The 14150-nt window shown below is 50.1% G+C and overlaps 5 protein-coding genes across 5 annotated transcripts; 2 read left to right on the top strand and 3 right to left on the bottom strand.

Moving 5' to 3' along the window:
- Positions 1-224: 224 nt before the first annotated feature.
- On the bottom strand, positions 225-1515 carry PtA15_6A686 (uncharacterized protein; the record flags this gene model as incomplete). Its single annotated transcript, XM_053170417.1, has 4 exons — positions 225-443; positions 524-654; positions 742-1356; positions 1416-1515. The coding sequence occupies 4 exons, from the start codon at positions 1513-1515 to the stop codon at positions 225-227; spliced, it is 1065 nt and encodes a 354-aa protein (XP_053021611.1).
- Positions 1516-1619: 104 nt separating this feature from the next.
- Positions 1620-3284, top strand: PtA15_6A685 (uncharacterized protein; the record flags this gene model as incomplete). Its single annotated transcript, XM_053170416.1, has 4 exons — positions 1620-1682; positions 1745-1948; positions 2032-2292; positions 2373-3284. 4 exons carry the CDS (start codon positions 1620-1622, stop codon positions 3282-3284), a joined length of 1440 nt encoding a protein of 479 aa, XP_053021610.1.
- Positions 3285-4388: 1104 nt separating this feature from the next.
- On the bottom strand, positions 4389-5422 carry PtA15_6A684 (uncharacterized protein; the record flags this gene model as incomplete). Its single annotated transcript, XM_053170415.1, has 5 exons — positions 4389-4600; positions 4678-4780; positions 4869-5109; positions 5240-5273; positions 5380-5422. 5 exons carry the CDS (start codon positions 5420-5422, stop codon positions 4389-4391), a joined length of 633 nt encoding a protein of 210 aa, XP_053021609.1.
- A 327-nt stretch (positions 5423-5749) lies between these two features.
- Positions 5750-6256, bottom strand: PtA15_6A683 (uncharacterized protein; the record flags this gene model as incomplete). Its single annotated transcript, XM_053170414.1, has 2 exons — positions 5750-6033; positions 6121-6256. The coding sequence occupies 2 exons, from the start codon at positions 6254-6256 to the stop codon at positions 5750-5752; spliced, it is 420 nt and encodes a 139-aa protein (XP_053021608.1).
- A 1740-nt stretch (positions 6257-7996) lies between these two features.
- PtA15_6A682 (uncharacterized protein) lies at positions 7997-8898 on the top strand (the record flags this gene model as incomplete). Its single annotated transcript, XM_053170413.1, has 2 exons — positions 7997-8018; positions 8102-8898. The coding sequence occupies 2 exons, from the start codon at positions 7997-7999 to the stop codon at positions 8896-8898; spliced, it is 819 nt and encodes a 272-aa protein (XP_053021607.1).
- Positions 8899-14150: the final 5252 nt, after the last annotated feature.

Below are 14150 nucleotides of genomic sequence, written 5' to 3'. Positions count from 1 at the left end.
TAGCATGCCAGAAACCCCGAAAAAGGAATAGCAAAGAAAGTTTGCGTGCGCGCGGAAAACCGGGTGTTTTCCCGCAGCCACAATCACATCACCAGGCCGTAATAACGGGTGGACACGCAGAGAACCGGGAAGAAAATGAATTCATGGTCTTCGTAGTGCGACCAGGTATCAATTCTTTGCAATGGAATAAAGAGTATAAACAGGATTGTTTGATTTTTTACGGCTTAGGATCTGAGGACCGGTTCCAAAGCGTCCCAAAGGCCCTGATCGACCTTCTCACGAATTTCGTCCGTAGTGAACCAGGCGAAGTCCTGTATCTGAATCTTCGATTGGTCTGTAGTCGATGAGGGAGGGGGAGGGGGGGAAGAGGAGGAGGAGGAGAGGACAGGTTTGCCTCTGAGGATCCGTTGCGGCATCACCCAGACCTTGTCGAAAGACGACCCCTATTTCCCAAGGAGGATGGGTTCTCATCAGTAAATCAGTGCAGTTTTCGAGGAGGAGGACGGGGAAAGGTGGACGAAACTGGAGAGGGTGTGTAGACTGTCGCCGGCACTTTTCCGATCGACCAGATGTCCATGTTCGGGCCTAGGCCACTGTGGACGGCCCTTAGTGAAGCTTGAGTCAAATTATCTGTCGGAAGGATTTGACTGGTTGCTGCGTGAGAGATAAAGAATGAAGAAAAAAACACCATTTCAGTGTGTGTAGACACTTTAATAGGATGGATTCATCCACAGAACTGACGTAGTTGCCATTGAGATTTCTGGCTTTGAGGATCGAGTAGCTTGACGAAGAGGTAGATAGACCGATGGGGTTCCCTTTCGAGATTCTGAAGCGAGAGTTTTTGCTGAGTGGGTTGGGAGGCGGAAGAATCAAGATCGGGAGCCGAGGGCAGATGGATAGCCTGGCTAGATTTGAGGGAGAGGTCGAAAGCCTTAGCGGCATGGGAGCCGGGTCTGAAGAAGAACGATGGCCGGACGGGCTTAGCGAGGGCCAGATTCAGTTCGCGCTGGTACTGGTAATAGGCGTCCTCGAACTCGGTCAGGGGGCGGAGGAGGAGCGGGGAGCGTGAGAGCAGCGCGGCGGCGGCGAGCGTCGTGTTCTCCTTCGGAGACGGGCGCGGGTGCTTGGATGTCGATGGCCGGACCGGAAGCAGTCTTGTGGAAGCCGGATGTGTGTGCGGGGGGAGGTCGGAAAGAGACGACGACGACGATGATGATGATGATGCTGCTGGTGATGAGGATGATGGGTCGGAGTGGGTGTCGGTTGAGGAGGCCCTGGAGATCGTGTAGGACGGCGGGGCCCAGCAGCGTCGGGTGGCCAGCAGGTTCTCGGCCAGGATCTGGTTGAGCTTGTTTCCTGCGAAGCAATCAGCCCGTCAGTCATCAGCATCGTCACTGAATCGTGGGGCGGCGTACTGAGCAGCATCCTGGGTATTTTCCAGTCGACGAAGCGATCGAGAAGCGCCGGCCTGCCCGAGCTGGCTCCGTGGTTTTCTGCCCGGCTGACATAATACATGCCTGCGTTTCTGCCCCAGCCTAAGCCCCGCCCATAACCCATATTGAATAAAGTACCCCGCCACTGCTCTCTACTTATGTAAGCGATTTTTGAGGGCAACCACGATGGCACTCCTCCCAGTGATCACCATCCAGCACGACTTCCCAGAAGTGATCGCAGACATCAAAGTGAGCCCACGCTTCTCTCCCGAACCCATTGAACACCTGCTCAAACCGATGACTGCCTACAGAACGAGGTCTGTCTGGCGGAAGACATCTGGATATCCTGTTATACGCTCACCTCCGGAGCAACCACCCGAAGCGTCCATGGAAAAGTCAGGGTGACCGCGGATACCGATGCCAAACAAAGCGGGAGAACCTTGCACGACCTGCCTATCAGCTTACAGGGCAGGGATGGAGTCGAATGCGAATGGGCAGCGCATGCATCCTACTCAGTCAGTCATCAACTCCTCCCATTTACACAGAAAAGCGAAGACTGAGATCGTCAATGTACACACACACACATATATATATGAAGCAACTAGCGATCATAGTCACCTGCGACTCGCTATCGATCCCGCCCACCCTAGTCAGCTTCCCGTCCCAAGCACTCTCCGGGGTCCAACCCAACGGCGTTGAATGCATGGATCTCGCAGGCGACTGGGTCGTCACCGGGGGGAAAAACGGGAAGCTCAGAGCCGACCGGTGGCGCCCAAGGGCCGAGCCTTCGACACCCGACATCGGCCATGAGCATCGGATCGGAAAGGGACATCTCTCCGACCTCACTAGCTGCCAATTCGTATGCATTTCTCTCTCGGCTTGTCTGGCTTGGCGGTCCATCATTCCTAGAACCGTTCTGATCCCCCTTTTTTAATGCAGTTTCCTAGTGGGAAGGTGATTCTGACGACATCGATCGACATGTCAGCGCGGATATTTTTCCTGGACGAGGAGATAAACAGCGAAGGGCAGCCAACGAAGCAGATGATGAATGCGCGTACCTTAGGGCCTCCTCATGGCCGGGGATTGATCGGGGCGGGGATGCTCGGGAAAGGGAAGGAGATCGTGACGGGGTGTCGGGACGGGAAGCTGCGGATATGGAATGTGGGGTCGGCGAAGGTAGAGCATGAGGCCGAGTGGCCGGGCGCGGCATCCGACGAGCTCCTAGCGCTCGTCGTCGGCGAGAAACGGGTGCTGGATCCGATGGGCGAGAGCCTGCCATCGGCTGAGAGCCAGGGCCGGTTCTTCCTCCTCCTGGGCCTCGCATCCGGCGCCCTCCAATGCGTCGACCTGCCCAGTCTGGAGCCGATCCCCTGGGAGCCATCGGCCCCGGCCAACGCGGACGGGCCCATCGAAGCCCTGGCCGTGTCTTCCTCCTCGGACATCATCGCCTACGGCACACGCACAGGCACGGTATGTCTCGCGAGTCTCCACTGGCGACGAGCCTCCTCGTGCTGCTCCGCTTCCTCCTCAGAGACCGCCGAGGACGAAAGCCGTCCGGGCCTGGCCGTCACGCCCTTGGCCACTTGGAAACGGACCTCTGCAGCCATCTCTTCGCTCGCGTTCGCGGACGACGATCAGGCCCTGCTCGTCGCCACCGCCGACGGCCTCCCCTATCTCGTCTCCGTCGCTGCCCAGCCCCGGCTCCTCTGCGAACTCGCTGGCTACGATTGCGAACCCCTCTCATCCATCCGATCCTCTTTTCTCCACAATAAAATCTTCGCCGCTGGGAAGGACGGACATGTCTTCATTTGGAATCGGCCCCCTCAATCTTCCTCTGTTTCTGATCCATGACCATCTAAAATCATCGACGTAACTCCTTTGTGTACCTGTATACTACTACCTCCTGAACCATTATTGATACCAAAAAGAAGAGTCTCTATCGAAGCAGGATAGGCGTTGTAGGCCTCTCTAGGCTGCACAATTATCATGGGTCCCCTCCCCAGACCCGTCTGACCTTGCCTGTCAGCAGAACTGCACAGCTCTAGAGAGGCCGGAGCAGTATTATGGGCCGGGTCGACCACCCACAAAAAACCGTCCCCGAGTTGTTTCCCGTGGTGAAATGATAGTACGTAAAATCCAATTTGAAGACAGTTAAGAGACTTTTGGTGCGCACGGGTTGTCCTCGGAATTCGTCCGACCAGCAGATGGAAACTACATATCATCATCATGTTGCTTTGGGCAGAATTGATCACGAAGGTTCTTGTTCGAAAAGCCAGGAAAACACCGTCTCGACTCAAGTATATACCGAACTTTAAACTAAGTCCGGGATTACTCCAAGACAGCAATATTGTACAACGACCTTGGTATATCATAGATAGGGAAAATTGGCGTATCTCTCGTATGGGTCCCTCTGGGGGTGCGGCCGGTTAACTCTTTTGCAATCAAACTTGATGCACCGGTTCGGACAAAAATTGACCCTCCGAGATACAGACCCTGCGGGTAGTACGTGTCAATGAGGGGCATTGTCAAGCTTGTTGGAGCGCCCTCCGGGCCGCAGCCTCCTCGAGATACACTGTGACTGCCTCCGGGCCCGGACTTACCTATGTAAGTCCCGAAGGAGGGGAGACGAAGCGCTGGATCGGCCTCACTCGGGATTATCATGTGCTTAGCTAAGTTTGCTTCGGGCCGCTTTCGGCAGAAAGCGTCCTCCAGACGGGACTGGATCACCTCTCACATAGAAATCCAGGATCATCATCGCCCATGGCCTACACATTGCGTGAAAGGAAAGAAGCATATAGAGAATTCAGGCGGTCACAATGTCTGTACGATGAGAAACCCAAGGAGAAACTAAGAGGAAGCGGACATGGAATTATTTTGGTCTAGATGTGGGACCAACAAACATCTCATCGAAGGAGGACGAGGGAGATGAGTGGAAAAGCTACGCAAAAGGGAGATCTATTCCTCCAAGAGCTGAACTTCTCTTCGTCCGAGGATCCCGCCGAGAAGTGAGCCCACGATTCCAAGGATGCCTCCCAGGTTGATGTTGATGCCCAAGAAGAGATTGAGGTCCAATCGCAAACCTTTCAAGAGCACATCGAGCTTGAGATTCAAGGACGAACAAGCACTGTTCGCCGCCTTAACAACGACATCGAATCTTGCAAATGAAGCTAGGTAGCAAAAGACGCAATCGAAAGGGTGAGTCAAGTGTTCTGCTGGGGAGGGGGATGTACTTTCCGACACTTACGTGCGAAGTCAGATTGCCATCTGTCGGAGAAACGGGATTTTCCGATCTTGATGATCTCTTGCCAAGTGGTGAAGGAGCGCTGGATGCTTTGTTGAAAAGTGGCCTGAACAATATTGAAATACCGAAGAAACCGGAGAAAAACCCTCAACATCAACATGCGCCTGCTGAAAAAGATAACGAGATTAACGTACCACTTGACTACTGGAGCTTTGAGCAACAGAAGCACAGCCAGCACATGACGCGTAACTGGTGGCAACAGGTTGGCATCTTTGGTAGAGGGTGTCCACCGATTTGATAGCCACCTCGTAAGACGTAGTGGACTGGAAAGTGTTTCGGCAGTCCGAAAAGTACGTGGAGACTTCGCTCCATTTCTCCGTGAAAGTCGTGATCGTCGTGCTCGAACTGGATTGTCGACGAGCTAGCTCTCCGGCGCTGTTGGAGCCGTGCCAGTTTTCACAGAAAAATGATGAGAAAAGACGGGTTTATAGGGTAAAAGTCATTTGGTTAGCGATTGTTTCAAGTCGGCGGTGACGCTGAAAGGTTTTGATGAAGGACCTCTTACCTCACGGCGTTGCCGGTGACCTCTTGCAACAACACTGTTTACCACCAGAAAAGAGCCAAAAAAAAGAGTACACAGACTTTAGCACACGCGCTACAAAGCAAGCCAGCTGGTTCTCAAGGGCAACAGAAAACACGGCTTACCGACAACAAGCAAGGCTAACAAGGAAGCTGATTTGGCAAACATTTTGCGAAGCTTTGGGTGCGTAAACAGGTGGAGACGGGGGGACTTTTCAGGCAGGGATGTTCGGCAAGATCTGGGGGATGAGGGGAGGAGAAAATTACGACTTTAAAGCTGCTCGTTTTATATTCGGCCAAGCACCCCACACAGAGCTATCGGCACCGGTGACAAAGAGACTGGGCGAATTCGACACGAAGATTTACATTTTTTCCCCTTGGCATCTCATCGATTGCACACAGATCTGAATGACTTGACAGGGCTTGACAGGCCACCACTCTACAACATTTGCAATTCCGAATGGGAGCTGCATGTCCGTGAGGAGTTCAGCATGAATCAAGCTTTTGAGTTCGCTGAACAGTGAAGGCCGCCGCTGGCCGATGCAAGATTGTGGACCGATGTGTGGCCTGGCTGTGACTTGCTGCGTTTGGCCAGAACAGGTCCGACAAGCTTATGGTTTCTCGGAATCTTGATGTGCTCGTGAGAGCTCCGGAGGTCGGGCGGGGTGATAGAGGGAGGCGCAGATGAAGCGCGTGGACTGGCCAGCCGAACTCCGCAGGCAATTTCAGATGCGTGTCGCACAAATTCGGTGGGATTTGAACCCAATTTGAACTTTACGGCTGCAAGCATCGAAAGGTCAACGGATTTGCACCTCCATCCGTCTTACAAAAATTTTGGCTGCAGGACCCCACCGCAGCTAACCACACCAGGTACACAGCCTTTCACTCGACTCGCATCATCCAGTTGACTTTCTTTGGGGGGAGAGCTCTCCCCACAGAACTTGAAGCAAGCTCGACAAGTGTTCCTGGGATCGAGACTTGATGCTCCAAACACGGCACACATATCGTTGGCAGTTCTGTTTCCTTCTCCTTTCATGCCCGGCCGCTCGGCCAGATGCAAATAGAGATACGACCACCCTGCCCCCAGGCAATAGCTGTCAGAAAAGGGCTTCTTGGCAACCAAAGCAGCAGCAGCACTGCAGCAGTAACACCACTTGTGAAAAGAATACAGCATTTGAAGAAGTCTCGGCCTGGTACATAAAACACTTCCTTTCAAATAAGTAAGCAAAGCCCGAATTAAATCCCATGGCTTTTCCACTACCACCATGTGTTTTCGAGATATGTAAATAAATTAAAGAAGAGAGAGGTGAATACGTAAAAATAAATTCTGATGAGTGAACTCAGAAACTGATCTCAAGGCAATCGCTGGGAAGGAGACCGGTGCAAGTCGTGTCTGTTCTAAAGTTATACTACAAGACTTGAACCGTTGGGTCAAAGCATCATGGATTTTGGGCCGGAGAAGCGGCTTGAAGCGTCAGTTGATTTGGGTTGCATGTCAGTTTTCCAGTGCTTTGCTTATAAATTATATAAAACATGAAATACCACAGCGGGGAAAGAGGCCCTTATCGATTGCCCCAACCGATATAAGATGCGTACAAATCAGAAAAAACGTATGGGCTCGAATAACGCTGTGGTTACAAAGGGAAGCATGAGTTCAGGCTCAGCTCTATGTCCGCTGCCGGCTTGACTGCGTAATGGGAACTATTTCTATTCATTGACTATAGATCTTTGTCCTTAAATGTCGACAGAAGAGGAGTATCCAGACAGCACGGATGAAGAACAAGCCAGAGACTCAAGGAAGGTATGAGCTAGGCCTATGCTAGCTTAACTAAGCCTCTTGAACGCAGGGTCCGGGGAACCCCGCCCGGAGGGCTCTCCGCAATTTTTAAAAACCTCTCAGCCAAATGAACTTTCTGCTCCCGCGTAAAATTTGGGATAATGCACAAGTCCCTCCCTGCGGGAGGGGCGGCTTCGCCGCCAGCCACAGCGCTCCCACCAGGGGGGACTTGTGTTAAGTTAGAGGCCTATGGGATTGGCAGCTTCAGTTTCCCCGAATTTTTGACACGTTTGGTCCTGATCAGTCAGTCAAGGGGAAGTCACTCTCGATGGCATCGAGAGGGGGGACCCTTGTCAGGTGCCTGTTGGGTTTTCAATCATTCTTTCAACGTTGTAATAAGAATCAAGATGATGATCTTTTCTGACTTTGATGGAAGAAGACTCAGCAGGCCTGAACTGAAATATTGGTGTATGGCGACGGCAAAAGAAACTTGGTTGTAATCAAAGTTTATAACATCTTCGCCTTTTCTATCGGTGCTGATATATTTTTTGTAATGCAAATGATACTTCGTCGCCAGCGATTCTACCATCCTTCATAAGCACCCAGAAGTGTGATCAGATTCAAACTGAAGAAATACTGTCCTTCAATTGCATCGAACTTGCAGACCGCCCTGGTTGTTGTGTGGTGAAAAAAAGGACAGCTCGCTGAAGAGCAGGAGACAGGATCCCTCTTGTCAATAGCCTAAGGTGAACACGAAGTCTCCCCGGCTTCCGGAATTTGAGTCTTCCGGCGGTAGACCGATTGGCGAAATCGGACCTCTTGATGCTCGGCTGTGTTCTGGAGCCCCCCGGGGACCGATGGCACGGGTCATATGCAAAATGCAGGCGAGCTTCGCCGGAGGAAAATTTGGAACGCCCGCCTCCGCTTGATCAGCTCCCCTCAACATTCAAGATCGAGCCAAGAAAGATGGGCAAAGTATACGCCATAGGCAAGTGAATACTTCGAGATCGGTATGACCAGCCACCAAAACTGACCAGCCTTGCTGCCGCTTTTTTCCGGGATACAACACAGAGCATATGGAGCCAGACGAAGAGACGCCATCGAAGCCTCTGCCTGACTGGGTCCTCTTGGAGTATTTCCATATGCTCCAGCAGGTGGGAATCGTTGGAGGCAAGGAGGATGCGAAGCTGCTCACTAGACGCCAGGAACTGGACTCAGCCTCTCCGGGCTTCAGCACTCCCGCTAGTCACACGGATTCTAGAGTTTTCTTCTCGCATCTATCACTGGCAACCGGCGACGCCCTGATCAGTGAAATCAACACTCGAGCGAGCTCGGCGAATCCTGAAAGAAGCAGCTCGATTGCGCGGGCACTACCGGACCCCTTATCGCACCCAATCACCGAAAATGATCTCCCGCCATGTGTGTGCACCCGCCAGTCAATCCTAGACCTCATCAAGAACCTCGGAGTGGCGCTAGAGGACGTATGTTTACTGGACCCGAAAGCAGAACAAGAGCTAAAGCCCGAGGACGGCCAAAAGTTCCGGTGGTTTCTATTTGGTGGGATCCTCGGGGATGATCCTCCGCGGGACCGGACCGCCCAACTCCGGGTCTGCGGCTTCCCCTCCCGCCACCTCGGCCCGATCCAAATGACCACCGATACCGCCCTCGCCGTCACCAAGAGAATCGTCGAGGACAACCGCACCCTGCAAGACCTCGACTGGGTCGTCAAACCCGAACTCGTCTTCAGTCCTAAGGAGAAAGTCGAAATGCCTTTCAGATATCTCGCCCTTCCTGACGGTCAACCTATCATGCCTGATGGAATGAAAGAACTTATTCGTAAAGACTTGGATCGAGCCTTCGAATTTTAGATATACGCTCGGAATCACCATCCTTCCTTACATCTCTAATACCTTGCTCAATACACATCTTTTGTTGAGGACACCACAAAGAACACCTTACATTACTCTACATGGAATCCCTATTTTTCACTCATGGAAGAAATTCTGACTGAAGTAACCCAGCATTCGGTTGGCTCATGCAAATGCAAATAGAAGCAACATCGGTGTATTTTTTCTAAGAAAGGGGAGGGTGGACATGCATAGCCAAGGTCTGTTTGTGAAAAATCAGTCCACTGCTTAGCTAATTGATTAGCCTGTCCAACACCGTATGGTCGAGATCTGCTAGCAAACCCCGGGCAATTTTTACATGTCAACTCCAGACACACATCAAGACCACGAGAGGTGCTAACTTAGCTAATTTCCCTCCTCGGGGGAGCGCAGCGACCTCCGAAGGAGGGACTTACGTGCTAAGTCGACTCCGTGGCCTGAGAGCATTTCAGCTTTTGGTGGGCAGTTTTTCATAATCAACCTCACGCACTCGTCTCTGGACGCTTTTCCTTCTAGTTTTCATTTCTGGGACCACGCAAGCGGTCCCCATGTACCTACTATTTTTTTTGTCTCCATCCCATCAGCTGCCTTCACTATCCTGATGTGTAGATTTTTTATTTCCTCTTGGGCATTACGCTTTAATTCCAGGCACTTCCACACATTCAAACTGTATTCAGTGCTGAAACATATATGGTGTTCAAAGTTGGTTTGCATAATCTTATGCATGCATAAATCATAAAATCATAAAATTTTTTTTGCAGGGGATATGACGGTCTGATTATGTGATACAAAATTTCCTCACCAAAATATTTTTATGATTTTATGATTTATGCATGCATAAAATTACGCAAACCAACTTTGAACACCATAATACTATGCTGTTTCAATGACTGTAGCCCATGAGTGCGTATAGACATTGAAGTAGCAATGGTTCTTTACGCTTTTTGATTAATCATTTCAACTGCTGTATTTTATGCAGAATCTTTGTTCCATGAGATGTGGCAGTTGATACAGGATTTGTTGTTTCAGTCTCTTTGGACAAACAAAATTGTAAAAACACACAATTAACCAAACATTGAAGGCCCTCACAAGTTCAAGAAGGAGACACAGAGATTCTCCTGGATAAGCCCCTCATTTTGTTGGGCGACTTTGTAGTCACCCAATAAGAGATGGCAGCTGTACAGCAGATTGAAAAAAAAGCTCAATTTTCCTGATGCTCTCGGGCAAGAGGGGCGACATAGCGCATAAGTCCCTCCTTCGGAGGGTCCCTGCGGGACGGCGTCCCCCCTCCACACAGAGAGGGACTTAGTTAAGTTAGCAAGAGGTGGAACATAGGAAGGAGGCTGTATCTTGTCGTCCGCAAGGGATCACTTGGGGACAACGAGTTGTAGCCTCGTTGTCCGCAAGTGAACCCTTGCGGACGACAAAACTACAACAGCCTCGTCTCCCGGAAGGGATCCTTTCCGGTGGCACCCGCCGGTACACCCGCGGCACCCGCCGGCAGGTGCCGGGTACGGGTGTGGGTGCCTGTTTTTCAGGTAAAACGGGTGCGGCACCCGGGTCCAACGGCAGATTCTCTAGACTCCCAAATGCAGTTTACGTTGCGCGGACCGGGTCGCAATGTCACCCCTGGGTCCTCATGACCAAATTTTGACCCGGGGTGGTTTTGGGAGTTGGAATTGTAATTCTGCAATCCCAAACGGGAGTTGCGATTCTAATTTTACCAAAAACCCCAAAAAAGAAAGAAATATTCATATCTCCTCACTGGAGCACCCAAAAACTCCCAAATTTTTAAAGCCATCTGAATACACTGCCTAGACAATATTTTGAGATTTACAGCAGTATAAACACTCAGGAAGGCCTTGCAGAACAGGGGGGTTAATTTGGCGGATTTCCTACTCAGGAAATCCCGCAAAACCTTATCTAAGGTGCTCCAAATGGCACCTAATTTTTTATTCAATAAGAATAGACTCTTCAAAAAATATTTTGAACTTCACGGCATTAGCACACCTCAGGGACACCTTCTGTAGCCGGGGGCTGATTTGGCGGATTTCCTACAAAAGCAATCTGCCAAATCCTTAGCTATGGTGCTCCTAACACCCCCAGATTTTTTCTACCATATAAATACACTCTCTAGAAAATATCTTGAGCCCCAAGGAGGTATTACACATCAGGAAAGCCTTCTATAAGTGGAGGGCTAATTTGATTTCCTTCTCAGGAAATCCACCAAATCAGCCCCTGGCTAAACAAGGTGTCCCTGAGATTTGCTAATGCTGTGAAGCTCAAAATATGTTTTAAAGAGTGTATTCTTATTGCAGAAAAAAAATTGAGACCATTTGGAGCACCTTAGATAAGGTTTTGCGGGATTTCCTTAGTAGGAAATCCGCCAAATTAACCCCCCTGTTCTGCAAGGCCTTCCTGAGTGTTTATACTGCTGTAAATCTCAAAATATTGTCTAGACAGTGTATCTAGATGGCTTTAAAAATTTGGGAGTGTTTGGGTGCTCCAGTGAGGAGATATGAATATTTCTTTCTTTTTTGGGGTTTTTGGTAAAATTAAAATCCCAACTCCTGTTTGGGATTGCAGAATTACAATTTTGACTCCCAAAACCACCCCGGGTCAAACTTTGGTCATGAGGACTTGGGGGAGACATCGCAACCCGGTCCGCGCAACGTAAACTGCATTTGGGAGTCTAGAGAATCTGCCGTTGGACCCGGGTGCCGCACCCGTTTTACCTGAAAAACAGGCACTCGCACCCGTACCCGGCACCTGCCAGCGGGTGCCGCCGGAAAGGATCCCTTCCGGGAGACAAGGCTGTTGTAGTCTTGTTGTCCGCAAGGGATCCGCGGACGACAAGGCTACAACAGCCTCGTTGCTCGCAAGCGATCCGCGGACAACGAGGCTACAACAGCCTCGTCGCTCGCAAGTGATCCCTTGCGGACGACAAGGCTGTATCTTGTTGTCCGCAAGGGTTCACTTGCGGACGACAAGGCTGTATCTTGTCGTCCGCAAGGGTTCACTTGCGGACAACAAGGCTACGACTCGTTGTCCGCAAGTGATCCGTTGCGGACGACGAGATACAGCCTCCTTGTCCGCAAGGGATCCCTTCCGGGAGACAAGGATGTTGTAGCCTTGTCCTCCGCGAGGGATCCGGACGACGAGGCTACAACAGCCTTGTCTCACTGAAGGGATCCCTCCCGGACGACGACGCTACAACAGCCTTGTCTCCCGGAAAGGATTCCTCCCAGACAACAAGGCTACAACAACCTTGTCTCCCGGAAGGGATTCCTCCCGGACAACGGCTACAAAACAGCCTTGTCTCCCAGAAGGGATTCCTCCCGGACAATGGCTACAAAAGGCTTGTCTCCCAGAAGGGGTTCCTCCCGGACGACAAGGCTACAAAAGCCTTGTCTCCCGGAAGGGATTCCTCCCGGACAACAAGGCTACAAAAGCCTTGTCTCCCGGAAGGGATTCCTCCCGGACGACAAGGCTACATCAGCCTCGTCTCCCGGACAACGAGGCTATGCTGTAGCCTCTTCGTCTGGACGACCCAAACTCCGTCGAATGCGGGGGAGCTGGGGCGGTACCTGGGCAGGTACCCGGGTGCCGCACCCGTTTTACCCAAAAAACAGGCACCCATACCCACACCCAGCACCCGCGCGCGGGTGCGGGGCGGGTGCCGGAGGTACCTGCCTACGGGTGCCGGGTACCTGCCGCGGCTCCAACGGCAGATTCTCTATGGGAGTCAATTTTTTAATAGGGGAATAAAAAGTCCAGAAGAAACCATTGCAATAAGCAATAAAATGAAGATAGAGAAGTTGAGGAAAGTATTTACAAAGTAAAAATACTGGATAAATTCTCTAACAGTTCATTCATTCATTGAAGTTTTGGCAGCCTGCCCTAGAATCAAATTAATTTGATTGTGAATTACTTTGATATCTTGAGGCCAGAAGGTAAGCTAATGATTGAAGAGGTTTCATCCATTTCCAGTCAACTGCTTTTCCAAGATTCAGAGCCTTGCACACCTCATTTTCTGGATGAAATTTATGTGTATTTAAGAAGGATTTGATTCCTTCAACACTGGTATTACCATCAGACCAGCAACTAAGAGAATCATCAGATTAGTATTACTCATAGGTAGATTGGATAATAGGTTAAATAACTTACTCTGGATCCATGTCAACAATTTTTGGGTCAGTAAGAATTGTACCAACACCCTGCAGGTCACTTACCAAATACTTTCCATGTGATTGTTTATATGACCAATGGGTAAAAGCATCCCTCAATTTGGATAATTCAACATCCATGCCTTCTTGATTCTGTGTTATCAAGAAGTTGATGTTGCTTGAATACTTGATGTAAGGTCCATTGATTGCTGATTCTAGGAAGTATACATTGGTTGGTGATTTTATATCACCAGTAGCCACTACTGCATGAAGAACAAGCTAAAGTATAGAGGGAAAAATAGTTTCAGTACTTTAATTTGCTAGAATATAATTTGAGATGGAGTTTGACTGACCTGAATATTTGAAGCCTTGATTGCAAGATTTTCATCCAACCGAGTACAATTCAACAGACTCTCCTTGTATTCTTGAAGGAGATACACAAATCTCTCACAAATAAGGGCATCAGTTGTATGTTTGTGGATGGATGGTTCAACATCAGTCCTCCGTACTTTTGCTACCCAGTGATTGATATGCTGATGTCCTCCTCCCAGGCCAGTTTTGACCTGAGCAGCATATGCTGTTTGCATGCTTCCTTCACCTATTTTTTGATTCAGGTTTACTCAATAGGTGATTGAGTAGGTAGCGACATGAATGCCATTTGAGAGTTGAAATGTAGAGGATGGTGGTGTGGAGGTAGTTGGAGGGGGGCTGGTGAAGAAACATAAGCAATTTCCAATTATCCACTCAGGATCTGGACCGCTAGTAGTTTGATCAGTTTTATGAAGTACATGCTTGCTGAGGCAACCCAGATGCGCTGCCAACTCTTCAGTATTTTTGACTGGCTTGGAGGCAGCTGAGATGCCAAGAGCCCACAAATTGTGAATTGCTTTTGATCTTTTTGTGAATTTTGCTGGTGAGGTATTCCTACACTTTCTTGATTGTGTTTCAGTAACTGTGTAGGAATTTTTGGTCTGATTTATCATTGAGGACATGTCTTGAGAGGATGATGGAATGGAGTCGTTGTTTCCGGGATTAAAATACATGAGGTCAAGGACAAGATTCTTGCAA

The sequence above is a fragment of the Puccinia triticina genome, chromosome 6A (assembly GCF_026914185.1).
Source record: "Puccinia triticina chromosome 6A, complete sequence".
Lineage (NCBI taxonomy): Eukaryota > Fungi > Basidiomycota > Pucciniomycetes > Pucciniales > Pucciniaceae > Puccinia > Puccinia triticina.
Note: the sequence above shows the minus strand (reverse complement) of the source record. Positions and strands in the feature narration are given on the sequence as shown.